This window comes from Amaranthus tricolor, chromosome 8 (genome assembly GCF_026212465.1).
Source record: "Amaranthus tricolor cultivar Red isolate AtriRed21 chromosome 8, ASM2621246v1, whole genome shotgun sequence".
Classification (NCBI taxonomy): Eukaryota; Viridiplantae; Streptophyta; class Magnoliopsida; order Caryophyllales; family Amaranthaceae; genus Amaranthus; species Amaranthus tricolor.
In genome coordinates, this window is record NC_080054.1 from 27,181,758 (window position 1) to 27,197,497 (window position 15,740).

The following is a 15,740-nucleotide window of genomic DNA, read 5'->3' on the forward strand; positions in this document are numbered from 1 at the left end:
CATGTTGATTTATAGAGTTTTGTCAAATGAAATATTTTTACAGCTTTTAATGTGATTGTCTGATATTCAAAAGATTTTATTACGTTAATTATAATTTACGTATTAAAGGTAAGTTTTCAAAAAGATATTATTAGATTAAATCATACAATCATACAATACTATAATTAAAGAACTGAAAAATTACAATTGACAATTTTATAGAGTTTTGCCAAATAAAACCATTTTTACATGATAAAATATGATTGTGGGACATTCAAATCATGTTTACTAATAATATTCAATTGCATCTTTCTTTAAAATTTTTATTTATAGACATTTTCATACTAACAAACTTCGTGCATTGTACGAGTTTGTATAGTATACATTATATTGGATGTGAACTTCTTATATAGGAAAAGATTGCATACATTCATCCAAGCAAATTATGTTTAGATAGGAGTCACATAATAATGTTTGGTGTAATGGAATGTTATCGTAGTACATTAGACTATGGCACAATGAGTTATGCTCCTAAACATCTTCCTTTCTCCAATCAATGATGCTCATTTGGAATCTCGTTACACGCTCAAGGTATGATGGATTGCCATGGATGAATTTAGCTTTGGAAAATTTATTAAAAATAAGTTAAATTATAACTTATAGTTGACATTAATTTTAAAATTTTTTCTTTATTTTTAACGGCAGACTTAAAGGTTCCAAAGAAGTATAGGTGACTTGCAATTTCGATGGATTAAGATGAACACTAACTAACCTTACAAGTATAGGTGTTCATAACAGTCTAGGTGTACGACTTGATATTTACCTGACCTTCTAATCAAAATCGACTATTTGATCGACTTTAAAAATGAATTTACAATTATTTAAAAACCAGCATGAACACAAAATCCGATCTTAAACCTAATGACCTGAATGAACACCTTTACTTATACGTACAAAGTTGAAACTACGTAACATGAGAAGCAGTTGATTTCTTTTATTGTTTTCTACAAAATGAATCTAAACTAACTCCTTGATTTGTACGGTTATAGTGATCTCCCTCATGTTCAAGGAACCAGTTACAAAAGTTTTACTAAAAGATGGATCATGAAACGTTAATTGTTGATGGTTTGTAGGATCTTCCTTGTTTGTATCAACACTTAAAGTCCAATCCTTTTGGTTGTTCTTTTGTTGTCTTATGCTTTTCATGTGTTGTAGGAACGATTTCAGGGCATCCCTCATCCAATCATATCGGCATAGATCAAATGCTTCTCTTATGTTCAACTGTAAACATATAATATGACATTAATTACAACTTTTAACGTAACTCGTCAAAGAACCAACTCAGCCAAAATGAAAACGATACAATATACAACATATAATTAAGGTGCTTGTACGAGAAATTAATTATTAGCTTTTAATTGAGTTGAATTTTGGTAGAATTATAGTGCAAAAATAAGGCTGCATCACCATATCACAATCGTATTGTAAAGGTTTTTGAGTTTAGCGACTGCAATATTAACCGCTTTGACTGCAAAATCATCCATATTGGCCGTGAAATCTGTTTTGGATCGTGATCAAAACCATATTTTTGCACTATAAACGAAGTATCAAATCTCATCAATCCTTCCCTTTAAGTGGTATTATTAGTGCCAAGTGTGAGGGAGATTATACATCATCCATACTTTATTATAACTTAAAAACTCACATATGAGGGCGTGTGATATAGTACATAACACATATTGACCTTCAACCATTAGCTTATGTTTTTGCTTGAATTAGTTCCTTTGACAAAAAAAATAATGATAATGATTTATGCCCCTTGATATATTATATAATCCATTTGAATAAATGTCGATGCAACACATTATTTTTTAGCTTCAAATTCAAAATCATAACATATTTGTCACATTGATATATGATATCATGTCAAATCTAGTAAGAGGTACATACCCATTTCCGATCATGGGTTGCTTGTTCAGGCCAAGTATCAAGTTCTTCGGTAACCCTAAGAGCATACATATAACCTCTACATCCTCCTTCAAGGGTGCTAATGGCTTGTCTACTTTTGCTTCTAAATTCCCACACACCTAATTCGGTTGGCTGCAATACAAACAATTGATTAATACTAATCTCAAATTAGAAAAAAAAAAAAAGGAAGATTCTAGAAAAGTCTAGAAGAAATTAAATGGTAGGAGTAAATGATTACATGAAGTTCTCCTCTAAGTCCGGCTTCTTCATAGGCTTCACGGCAAGCAGCTTCATGCACAGTCTCGTCGTTCTCCCATCCTCCCTTCGGAAAAACGAGATCATGACGACCCGGAGAAGTTATCATTGCAACTTCAATATGTTCTAAGCTTGTCTCTTTATCATCGTGTCCGTCTTTGAATCTATAAGGAATGCATCTGTTCTCCCAAATCAAATACAAGTACTACCTATGTCAATTTAGCTCAAAAATACTTCATATATTTCTATCATATATTATTATCACATAGCTATTAGTTTATTCCGCTTATACAAATTATGATTAAGATTTTTAAAAAAATGAAAAACGGACAACTATAGAAATACTCCCTTCAATCACTACAACAAAAATTGTTTTTAACAAGTTTTAGCAATGACTTTTTTTCTCGTTGCGGAAAATAAAAGTGGTTGAAAAATTCATTGTTGTTGTTGCTAAATAATTATTGTTGTAAATAAAATTTAATACAGAGCAATTATCCCATTTAATTTTTTGATGATATTCATCAATTACTCTTAATTTATATTTAATTATTAATCTAGATGTCAGAACATATTTAAGTGAGATTTTGTTTGACGATTCGTTTAAATGTTAATTTTATTAATATTAATTTTTGTAATTTTAAATATACACAATTAAAGATATTTATGAATAAATTAATGCATTGGATTGAGAGTAAAAATTAACCATATATGTATAACATATTATAAGGCCGTAATTAACCATCAGCTTAGGGAGAAAAACTCTAATTTAAATTTGTTATAATGTTAAAAAAATTAACTCAACCAAAACATTAGCTTAAGCGCATAACTTAAATAAACACTTGATTTATTAAGTAGAAGTAATATTTTTACCTCGTCAAATCAACTATTTCTACAATCAGCAGTTCAAATTATTAACCATTTGTCAAATAAAAAACCAGAGACTTATTGTTTCTTAACTAATCCTTACAAAGCTTAAATAAAATAAAAAGAAAAACCTACTCGATTGTGATATCTTAACAAAAAAATAATAAATAAATAATGTTCCGGAACTTTATGACGACTTACCAGTGTTATTGGTCTTTATTAATTATAGGAAATTAAATAATGGAAAGATGATTAAATCAAAATACAGTAATTAAAGAGTTAAATGACCCCATCACTTCTTTAATTAATCATTTCCGACATGACTCTTTCCATTCATTAATGATCATAATAACAATAAAACCACTATTTACAATTATTGTTTTGTTTAATCATAATTTTAATAAAAAATTATCGACTTTGTTTATTTATTAGGAGTATTATTATTATTATTATTATTATTATTATTATTAATAAATATATTGCATAAAATATAGAAGTAATATGAATATGTAATTCTATTCAATCACATCATTGCATTTCATGTTAACAAATCACACACCATTATATTAGAAGTAAACTTGGCGTTAAACAATTAAAAAGCATGATATCATAGCAATTTTGTCTTCACATTATTTCACGTTATTACTTAAAACTTATTGCATATGTAAGGTTTAGAATGATAAGAAAAAAAATATCTACTCCTATTAATAAATATCTCTTTTGTTTTAAGACACTTGTTGATGCGTTATTTTAATTTTAACTATATTATATATGGTTAAAAATTATAAAAAATGTTAAAATATAATATTAATTAAAAATTTACATTAAAACGAATCAAACAAAATCTTACATGTTTGTGTTTTAACTTAAATATTAAGAATTAAATACAAACTAAAAATAATTAATGAATAACAAAAAAATATACTCCCTCCTATTGTTTTTAGTAATCTTATTTACTTTTTCACACTTGTCGAGACAATATTTTATTTATTAATATCTATAATTATAAATAATTAAAATTATGACAAAACCAATATATAATCCTTATGTATTGAGATAGTGAAACAAAATCGCACTTTAATATTTTTTATTGATTTTATAGAATAAGAATAAAAAATAAATTAAGAATAATAATTAAATAATAACACAAAATTAAATGAAACTATTAGAAAAATAAAAAGAGATATATTTTTTTTCATTTTAAAATATTTGCAACTAATAATAATATATTGAGTGAAAAAATATTATTATCAGTAATAAGTATATAAAACCAATAGGACATTTAATGAGATAGAAATAGTGATGGATGGTGTGGAAAAGAGTAGACCAGGATTGCAGCGTATTAATCCTTATCAAAATAAAGGGACCCCTATGGGCTATGGGCCTATGGCACATACGTCCCGCTCTACAGTATTAATTTTTAAAATGGTTACGTAGTTTTCATTTTTAATTACAACTAAACGTTTATGAAAAAGACAACATCTTCGGATAAAGCCAAAAACACGCTGTTTGTTGTATTTTAAACTTTTTTTAATTTTTGAAAATTCGTTATTATTTCAATTAAAATAATTTGAGTTTAATTTTTAGGGGACATGGCACACCCCCCCAGTGCTCTCTCATACCAAAACATTTCCTGATTTTCTTTTTATAATAATTCATAAGTAAAGTCAGGGTCCGTTTTTATAATTAATAATCCTTCACAATAATTATTACTTTCATGTTTGTATTAAAAAGATTATTATAATTTTTAAATAGATAAATTTTTAAATTAATAATGTATGAGGTAGAAAAAAAATTAAAGTAGAGGCAAAATGGACATCTAAAAAGTTATTTTTGTCAATAATAATATTAAAGTAAGTAATTTGAAATGGTTAAATAAAAAAGTATAGCAAGTATAATAAAACGGCAAAAGAAATATAAAATATTATACATCGATTAAAAAATGATGAGTGAATTACATAGAAGATTTAAAAAGAGAAAATAAATATATAGATAGGAATTAAAGAAAGCGAGATATGATTTTAATAAAAGATAATTTTACAAAGTTAAAATGACCAAGGAAAATAAAAATTTGTGGTAATTTTATAGAATCCAGACATAGTATATTTTATTGTTTCTCTAATGCCTTGTCATACTTCCTTTAAATTACAAGGGTTATTAGTCATCTTATTAATTATCAACTTGTAATCATCTTGTCATGAAAAGTAAGAGATATATGTCTTATTAGTTATTATCAACTTTATAATCATCTACATATTTATTTTATTTTTTTCATTTTATTTATATGTTTTTCTTTTCGATAAAAGTTTGTCTATTTATATCACAAAGGATAGGTTAAGAGTCCTTAAATATAGAAAAATAATATATACAGCCTTTAGGACTGTATATAAAAAAGAAATCTTATATTTAATTTATATAATTTAATATTATTTTTGCTTTGAAAATATAAATATTTAATTATATTTAATTATTTTAACATTTATTCTTTCTAAGGAAGTTAAAACCATTATTAAAACATTAATTTTTTTTAATTTCTAGATTGGATTCTCGTAAAAATTTAAAATTATTAATAATAAACAGAATTTGTTAATTTTTATTTACATCCTTAAGAATTGTAAATATCATTATCCTTAATTATATCATTAAAACAACTTTATTAAAAAAAAATTTCAAAAGCATATTTAAAGACATTGATCTTAAATGAAGTTACTTAAAAGCATGGGTTAGAGAAGTCGTTCTATAAATCCCATTATTATTATTTTATTGATTTTCTCAAATTTTATGTTTGTATGAAATGCTACGAGACCGAGAAAAATTATTTGGATTAGAAAAAGTAAACGAGTCTCCCAATAAGTTAAGAAGATACAAAGAAGAAACAAAACATGTTTTCCTCAACGTCTATCTGATTCAACAATCACACACAAATATACGCGCTTCTTTATCTAACACAACTTGGACACTACATACGCGGATTTTAACATTATTACCCACAGAAAATCAATCATTACTCAACCTCAACCCATCTACTTAGTTTAGGGCCGAATCTAGAATACTATGATAGACAGGCGGAATATTTTTTATTTTTTTTTATTGAGGTAAGGTTGAAGAACCTTCTGCAGGTTAGGATAAAAGTGAAAATTAATTCTTTTTATAGGTATTGATTGTCACATAGATAAGTGGAAAAAACTTCGATTATCAAACTAATTTGTAATTTTTTAGATTGACTATATACTTATCTTTTTGTGTGTGCTCTTTCTTTTGAGTTATACTAATAGAATTTTAATCAATTTATCTGAATTATAATTTAGATAAACCTTTACTTAGATTCTTAGCTTGTCACCCTTACACATTTGTTAAAGGATACTGACATATGACATTAAACTTATGTTCATCCAACATATAAAATTAAAATTCGTCTACAGTACTGCCCGAACTAAAACAAGGAGGGAAAAAAAGTAAGCATACCCGGAAACAAGGCGACGATTATCCTTGTAAAGTTGTCGATGGCGCCCTTGTCTTGCAACTAAAGTGGCCATGGACATGGAAATAGAGATTAATTTAATTAAGGAAATTAAATCTCTAATTTTAAATTAAATACTATAGTTAAAAAGTAATGTTTAGAGGAAATGGTTTGATGATAGCCAAAGAAGGAAAAGACATGAAATATGTACATCCACTAGCTAAGATTGTTTGGCTTTAAGTAAGGTATGGATGATAATAATGATAGGAGTATACAATAAGAAGTATATATATATATATATATATATATATATATATATATATATATATATATATATATATATATATATAAATAAGTGCACCAAAATAGTATTGAATGTGAGGGCAACTTCAAGGAAACACAAGGTAGTAATAAATTCAGTTGTGTTGACCTAATTTTTAAGAGTTTAACCAATGGATATGACTCATTATTGAAAGAATACACGGTTCAATCAGTTATTACAATTCAACCACACATGTTCATGTAGGGACATCTTTTTTTACTTTTTTTTTTTAATGTTTTATTGTCTTTTCGTCAATAGTAATGCAATCAGCACGGTGCTTGTCGTACTTTTCCTTTTAGTATATTTTATTAAATTTACTTTATTTGCATTTTTTTGCCGTGGCGGTCAAGATTATTTCCTTTGATTCTCATCAGCACATAATTTACCTTTTAATCGCTTCAATAGATTTTTTGCTTTTTCTATTTTTTTTCTTGGTTTTTCTACAAATTATTCATTGTTGCTTATAGAGTAAATTTTGATAGGAGAACGAAAGTAAGTCTTGGGTAAAATAGTTTCACATTTGCCTATAAATGGCATTTAGGTTAGGAAAAGGAAGCTAATTAGAATATTTGGGGTGTTTTGGTTCATGGCTTTTTGTTTAGCTTTTTATTTGGCTTTTGGCTTTTGGCTTTTTGTTTGTTGGTTGATCAAACAATCAAAAAAAGTATTTCGTAAATGGCTTTTAAGCCAAATAAAAAGTTGTCTTTTAAGCCAAAATAAAAAAAGTTACTTGAGTTAGTTTTTTTTGTTGACTTTTGATTTAAAATCCACTTTTCTCTAATAAAGAGCCAATAGCTAATACCTAAATTTACCAAACATTTTCAAAATAGCTATCTTTTTCAACTAGCTTAAAATCCAACAAAAGAGCCAATATTTTCAGTTGGTCAAACAAACCAACTAAAAAAATCAACAATCAATTATCAAACACTCCATTAATACTGACGCGTGGATAAGAAATTATGGAGTAGATACCTTAATTAAGTCTTTAAACTCGACTTAGATTGGAGTTACTTGGTGAAAAACTAACTTAATTACTACCGAGGGCTAGATACTAGATCTCCCTTGGTATTATATCAAAACATAGATACAAAAATGAACTAATGTCTTTTTCAAAATTATTTTATATATATTTAACCAATTAATATAAATTACCAAATATCTGTCAACCACTATCATTAAAACAAGTTGTAAGACAAATTTTATTAATCAAAATTGTATCTTATTATTAATTTATAATAAGTTAAAATATAGTCATGTGGAATTTTATTTGATTCATTTTAATGTAAAGTTTATTAATATTAATTTATTATAATTTTATATTATACATAATTAGATATATTAAAAATTAAATAAATATATTAAATAGTATGAATAAAATAGATGAAACATTTCAAATGAGTTAGAAGGAAGTATAAGCTTAACACTATAAACTAATGTAATAAGTTAAATCTTGCAACTATAAAGCTAATTGGCAATTGCCAAATAGAATTGACGTCTAAAGACCGTTTCAACGTTTTTTAATTAACACAAACCCCTAAAGTACGTAATTCCCTTTGTCAAATGACAATGATAGGGGATACAAAGTAGAAACGACTAATAGTGTAATGAATTTTACATAAAAATTAAAAGATAATGAAATTATTTAAAATATATAGATGATATTAAAAAATTAAAATATCTAAATAAAAATAAAAGAGAGTGATGAAACATTTCAAAAAATTGTAGCAAAATAAAAAAGTAATTGTTGTTATCTTTGTTATAGGATAGACTAAAGGAAAGGGAAGGCAAAATGAGAATCGATCACTAAATCTTATCTAAAAAACGGTATTTATTTCAACTGAGATAAAACTTAATTGTTTTTTCAGTACAAGTGGGGGGAGTATATTCCAAATTGTGATAAATACATCACTTTATCACTTGTCAATAGGCCTACACACTTGCCTTACATGGAGAGATTCTTAATCTTCAATAACCCTAGTTTTCTTCTAATTTATAAATCAAATTTTATTTTGAAGTATGAAAAAAATATATTTGGTTTTATTCTCAAAAAATTTACTCAAGAGTTAAGTAAGAATATGTCATTTTACTTATATGGAACTCTTTATACTTTTTGAAGATATAGAGCTCTAATCTAAATTGAGGTTATTTTTTTTAATAAATTAAAGTGTCAACTATGCTTGTAATGGATATTTTGTGATATCAACTAACATATTTCAATCCTTTTTTCGATATTATATCTTATTTTAGTGTTTTTTTTTCTGCGTTACTGTATAATGTATCAATAAAAATATAATTTTAATAGTTTATATTATGCAGCAAACTCTTGAAAACATGAATATTCTAATGATAACATATTGTTTATATAATTAATATAAACATCCAAAATTATTTATATTTTCTATATAAATATAGCACGTATATTATTGTAACAGATTAAAATACTAAATATATCAAACTATTTAATTGAGAGGACAAACATAATAGTAGATTAATGGTGGTAGGAAGTCAACGAGGCACGATGTTCACAATCACATGTATATGTGCCGAGTCCGTAGCCTCCCTGATGGATTTAATAAATTCAAGGTCACCGCCTTTTGTTGACGGGATCAATTCCCATGCTCATAATATATAGTTTATGCTACTATATAGCATTATTATTTTTTAATAACAGGATAGGCCGTAAAAAAAAAAAACTCGTATCGAGGTAAAAGGTTTGAAATTTGATTTCTATCGAGTGTAGGTATCAGTTGGGGGTTTCTTGACTTTTCTTTACTTTTTCTTTGAGGATATCGAGTATGATATGTTCGCGTTTTTCAGAAAAAAAAAAAAAAAAAAAAAAAAAAAAACTCCCACTCAGACCTTGCCTTGCGCAATACTGAGATGGTCTTTTATCTTTTCCTTTTTATAGGCCGTAAAAAAGAAGACTTAAATGAAAATTAATTCAAAATTTATTTAGCAAAAATAAAATTTACTTTTAATTGACACAAAACTCCATTTTCAATTTGGACTTAATTAGATGTCCTAATGCCCACAAATGAATTACTTTTTGCAAGTAAATTTTATATAAGTTGTACATTTTACATGGCCTTAAAAGTTAAAATTATGTTTATCTAATGAGTACATTTTCTCACTTTTAATAGAGGATTGAAAAATGAATTTTTAAAAAATTTAATCACACATACAAAAGAATATAGCGTGATCTTGAGCTTATATAAAATAAAAAAATTAATAAAAAAAAGGAGAAGTGTTTGTTCGCTCAACCTAAAATGTTCTCAAAAAGCATTCTCTCTTTTTATCTTACAGATTTTTTGAACTAATCAAAATAAAAAAAAAAATTTAAATAACAGTCTCAAACAAAAACATGGAGAAATATAATTTAAAAAAAAAAAAGCAAATTTACGATATAGTTGTCTTTTGCTTTCTTTGGCTGGAGAGAATATAAAATGGTGTAGGAATAAGGCTAACGAGCCAAATAAATTAAAATGTGTTCTGAAAAGAAATAGCTTGTTTTTGTGCACCACTTAAGTGCATGTATTATGCATGAATAAGTTGCTCGTGCAAAAAAAAGTCAAGAAATTTGAACTATACGTAAAACTTTCTATTTTAATTTTTTTTTTTAATTTTTTTTAATAGTTTTATTTTAGGTAGTACTATAGTATATATCATAATCGTTTTTATTAATTATTTAATTCTTATTAACATATTTCTCTTATTTTATCTCACTTTTAATCTTACTTGTACAATTTAATAGTTTCTATCAATTTTTTAATATTTGTGTCAATTATTAGTATTGTAATATTTTAAAGATAGACAGACAATATAAAAGAAAAAGTAAACATTCACATTACTTTTTTTAAATGTACACTTTTTTTGAAAATTAATTAAAAGATTCAACAAATGTCATCTTAATTCATTTGGATGTTTCTTCGAGGAAATTGATTAAATCAAATAGAAATTGGTTGTTTAATAATATGAGATTAAACTCGTGCATTATTACTAATTTCCAAAACAAAATGAAGGCATGCATGTTTAATACCTCCAGATGTAAATTGATTAACACCCTTTTCATGTAATTAAAAAAGATTTTAATTATGCTAAGTAATTAATAAACTATTAAACAAAAAGTAAACATACATCTTAACTATTATACTAAGTAATTATATGAAGTATAATAAATAGTTATAATGGATGCACTTTTAGTAAATAGAATTCATTTTGTATCATTCTATTTTTGGAATGGACCGAATATATTTTATCTTTTAATTTTATTTATATATTTTATCTTTTTTAATATCATCTATACAATTTATTATGTGGCGGGTAAGACTTATATTCACCACCTACTCACTACCAATGACAGGTAGAACACTCTCCATACCTATATTCACCACCAAGGCTATCCCTAGGCAAGAGCAAGAAGGGCACACGAAAAAAATAGGAAGATTTTGGCTTTATATGCATCAAACTTGAGACCTAGTGCAATTAATTTGTGTATTTTTAACCATTAATCCAAAGTGCTATAAATCATAATTTTAACCTTGTTTACTAACTATTAAAAAATAAATACCCGATAATTGAATAAAAAGCGAATAACATGGAGCTCAATTTTTTAACTTTACCACTATGTTTTTGTTGTTTTTATTTTTCTATGATTAATCCTCTAATTTTGTTTTTTTTTCTTTTTTTTTGTAATGCATTAATTTTTTTTATATTTGATGATTTTATGTATGTTAGATTTGAGCAAGTCAAATTTATGGGTATTTAATTTTTTTTTTTCCTTTTTATATGATGAATAGAGTTTTTTAAGGATTTTAATGTAATCATTTTGGAGTTGTAGTAATTCAATAAAAACATTTGAGCAATTGATATTTAAATATAACTAGGACCCATAAATATCCATCACTCCGCACTTTAAAAATCTCAAGGCCGACCCTGTTTATCACTATCCACGAAATATATACCTATAACTGCCCCAACTGAAACTAATATAGTTCATAACTTGTATAATTTTACCCACTTTATATCCGTAACCTCAACCTCATGGTTCCTTGACTAGTTCGTGACCGCCATATGTCTTCTCCCACCTTGACCATCATCATTTTTCTTCTAACTATGTTTCTCCCTCCAAAAATTGATCCATTAACCCAAATACTTCTCTCCATCCTTGAAGTTTCAAGCTCCGTTAAACCTTCTCTTGATCCAATTGTCCATTCTTATAGGTCAAATTATGTGGGTTGGACATCTCATGTGTTGTTTAAGGTTAAGATTTCGATGTGTTCAAAGGTGGTACGGAGTCCACGGACCAAAATCATGGACAGCTACGGAAGACTAAAGTGTTCTTAAAAACAAGGGAAGGAAAAGCTATACACTAAAGAAAATATAGGCACCACAACTAATAAAAAATATTTTTATAAAGTTAGTAAAAAACACATGAGGATAAAAAGGAATATAAAATATTAAAATATTAAAATAAAGTTGGTAAAAAATTTGTGAAGATCATAAGCATTATTAAAATATATTAAAATATAGATAGATAAAATTAATTTTTCCCCAAAACTTATAATATAAATAAAAAAAGTTTTATGAAAATAATAAATAAAACAGATAAATGAAAATTTCTTTAAATAACGAAGAGAGTAGTTGATGGAAGATAGAAGTAAAACTAAAGTTGAAAAGAGGATGATTTGGGTTTTGGTGGTTTAGTAAGGTATTTCAATCTTTTCTTTCATTAATGATAAATCACTTAGATTTGTACCACTTTAATAACTACTCTGGATAAAAATATAATAAATAATACTAATTACATTTTATTATAGTTTACATTAGAGCTATTATGTCGAATATCCAAAAAAATTGTAATGAATGTTGTTATAGATAATGTAATGAGGTAGCCCAATTCACACGTGCAATAACATTTTAATTTTCTAGGCATTTATCAATTTTGACCTTACAATTATCAATTTGAAAATTAATACCTTTAAGGTCAAAATTGATACATTTAAGATCAAAATTGAAAATTGCCATGCCCAAGTTGTTAAACGAGCCGGCTCAAATTAACGGTCTCATTATGAGGCCGTTTCGTCTAAAACCAGCTGAATAAATAAATGCACTACCACTACTTTTTTCAGTTATACATCATGTCTAGAAATTGATATTTCATCTATTCGGAGTATTTAATTTACACCCCTTCAAAAAAGGGTAAGTATTATCACTTTAGTTCCAAATTATATTGCTGTATAATTCTTTTTAAATTTTTCCAAAATAAATTGCTATGTTAATGTAAAAGAAAATAGGTAGAGAAAAATTGTAGAAATAAAATGGCAAGAGAGAAAGTAAACTAATATCACAATTTCCAAACCATCCTAAATTCAAAATAAATAAAGTTTCCAAACCATCCTGAAAAAAAGTACTTCCTCCCTTTTTACATGTACTATTTGTTTTTTCACACATTTACAAATTCAATGGTTAATATCTTATAACCAATCCCTAAAAAAGACAGTCTCTCCCAAAAATTTGTGTATCTCTAATAATGTATATAAAAAAATTATAGAAACTAAAAATTAATAAACTATGAATTTAGACGATTCAATTAAGATCTTATATGACTATATTTTAACTTAGATTACCGACAATATGCAAGTCAAGTTGCATGATGAATAAAAAGAAAAAAGAAAAAGTATCTAATAACAAAAATAGGTCAAAAATAGTAGTAATTGATGAACAAGACAGTGGGTTAAAAAAATATGGAATAAAGGAAAGAACGAATTTGTGAAAGATTAAAAGAGAATTGATAAAAGGAAAGTTTCTTAGTCCATCCTAAAAACCAGCACAATATTGGAATGGATTCAACATCAAGTATAAGAGGTTGAGGGCATCAAAACATGCCAAAATGGAACCTTGTAGACCTTTTATATGAAGGTGTTACAAGTTACAACGAAAGGCGAGCTGGGATGTTTGGAGCTATGCCTGATTCAGACAATACCATTCAACAGATTGGAGCAAAGCATTGAACATGCATCATTCACATGATCATATAACAGAGCCAAACAAGTAAACAAAGTGTAAACAAAATTTTATGGTCAATACACCCAAAATGCCACTCAAATACAGAGATTAAATAAATATCTGAATCTTTTCAAAACAAAAACTCAAACAGCTACTGTTACTAACTTGATTTAAATTCTTCATCCACTATTTAAAACATAACAGCAAACTAAAAGTTGAGTGACATAAGATGAGTTCATTTTAACCTCCCATTGCTAACGCACCGATTCTTTTAGAACAAAATTCCTTGAGGGCTGTATTAATTAGTCTCCCTTTCTCCTGAAAGAGCAGCCCTCGGTAAGTCTAGCGCGACCTCCAGTTGGCTGGCACAAAACCGTCTGGCAGTTACCGCATACCACAACAGTCTGAGAGTGGCTAAAGACAGTGGTTCTGCATAAGAATAGATAAAAGAGCACATATTATAAGACCAGTAATACAAGAACATGTTCAAGAAACAAAAATAGTAGTAAGTTCTAAATGAGTGATGAAAACACACAATGTGTAATCACAAATGCAAGCATCATCCGAGTTGAATTTATAACCCAATAATTAGTTAACTGTAGCACAAAAGAACACTGATCCTAACCCATCAAGAAAAAAACCCAATTTAATTAAGTTCCTAATCAAAGAGTGATAATAACCCAGAATGACTCATCACATACTACAAGAATTCATTAGCATCATAAAAGGACTGTTCAAACATAATTACAAATGACTATGTATAATCTACCCCAAAATATAACTAGTTCATATTAGCAACAGTTCTTCATATTTTGACAGAATGAAACAGAACAGTGATTGTAATCGTCTATCACTGACCACATTAACTCTGTAAACCTAATTTAATTTTCCAAAATTGGTTAGTTCAGACGCAAGTGTTCGTTGGAAACAGAGCGAGGGGATTGGGATAGCACTGCAACCATCATTAATGTCGCAAATCGTCACTTAAAAATTTTATGCTTCTTCACTTATCCAGCGATCAAAAAAATTTAACAAACCAACAAAGGCGTAATCATTGTACAACTCTAAATTGACAAGCATCTTCATTATATCAAGTTACACAGGAAGCCCAAGACAACGACGCTCATGGTCGTATGAATATATAATCAACTAAGATAAATCATAATTTACATTGTAAATGGTCGAAAATTTAAGATCAGCATAATAATTTACTTACAATACATCATAAAATTTTTCATTCTTGACGCAAATATACATCTGATTGCCAAGACAGAGATAATAATACGAAAAATAAAAGTAGAAACGAAGATAAAAACAAAGATGCAGATTAAAACTTACATATTGAAGCATCCCTGGCATTTAACATCCTACAGAAATCCAAAATCACAAAAAATAAAAATCCAGAATAATCTCTTTATAAAAAACAAATCAAAACAGATTTATAAAGAGATATACAATACCATGAAGAAAGAGTTAGGGGATTGCACAAGACGCTTAAGCTTGTGCTTCTTCTTCTCAAGTTCCGCTGGTGGGTTCAATAAATCAATATCGTTTTGCAAAACCTATAACGAATCAGAAATTATTGGACAAATCAATCATCAAATTTTCACGACACAAACCCTAAATCGTTGAAACTAAACAAAAGATATTCGCAATTACATGAAGATCAAAACAATATAATCAAAAAAGGGCACAAGCAAGTTACAAATTGGAGTAGAAACGCACCATTTTCGCCGAGAGAAAGCTCTGAACAACGAAGAAATGGAGAGAAAGAGAGTTCAAAGCGCGGCCGGGTGAGCAGAAAGGGTTTTGAGAAGGTAATCTGATATAAATATAGAAGAGATAGGGTTAATATCTACCGTTGGATCTTAAACGAATGGGCTTTAT

The 15,740-nt window shown here is 27.2% G+C and overlaps 2 protein-coding genes across 2 annotated transcripts; both read right to left on the minus strand.

The window, feature by feature from the left end:
- Positions 1-953: 953 nt before the first annotated feature.
- On the minus strand, positions 954-6,824 carry LOC130820780 (nudix hydrolase 12, mitochondrial-like). The gene is made up of 4 exons (XM_057686291.1): positions 6,532-6,824; positions 2,186-2,381; positions 1,930-2,079; positions 954-1,260 (listed from the first exon to the last, which is right to left on the minus strand). The coding sequence occupies exons 1-4, from the start codon at positions 6,606-6,608 to the stop codon at positions 997-999; spliced, it is 687 nt and encodes a 228-aa protein (XP_057542274.1). The 5' UTR covers positions 6,609-6,824; the 3' UTR covers positions 954-996.
- Positions 6,825-13,942: 7,118 nt separating this feature from the next.
- Positions 13,943-15,727, minus strand: LOC130821276 (40S ribosomal protein S27-2-like). Its single transcript, XM_057686968.1, has 4 exons — positions 15,579-15,727; positions 15,314-15,415; positions 15,192-15,220; positions 13,943-14,282 (listed from the first exon to the last, which is right to left on the minus strand). The coding sequence occupies exons 1-4, from the start codon at positions 15,579-15,581 to the stop codon at positions 14,156-14,158; spliced, it is 261 nt and encodes an 86-aa protein (XP_057542951.1). The 5' UTR covers positions 15,582-15,727; the 3' UTR covers positions 13,943-14,155.
- Between the last annotated feature and the right edge of the window lie 13 nt (positions 15,728-15,740).

Excerpts from the sequence above, each read along its gene's own strand:
- LOC130820780 (XM_057686291.1), bottom strand. The coding sequence starts at position 6,608 with ATGTCCATGGCCACTTTAGTTGCAAGACAAGGGCGCCATCGACAACTT. Across the intron at positions 2,080-2,185 it reads GACTTAGAGGAGAACTTCAT|CCAACCGAATTAGGTGTGTG; the intron begins GTAATCATTTAC and ends TTTGTATTGCAG. Across the intron at positions 1,261-1,929 it reads CAACCCATGATCGGAAATGG|TTGAACATAAGAGAAGCATT; the intron begins GTATGTACCTCT and ends ATATGTTTACAG.
- LOC130821276 (XM_057686968.1), bottom strand. Across the intron at positions 15,221-15,313 it reads CCCCTAACTCTTTCTTCATG|GATGTTAAATGCCAGGGATG; the intron begins GTATTGTATATC and ends GGATTTCTGTAG. Across the intron at positions 14,283-15,191 it reads TGCCAGGGATGCTTCAATAT|AACCACTGTCTTTAGCCACT; the intron begins GTAAGTTTTAAT and ends ATTCTTATGCAG.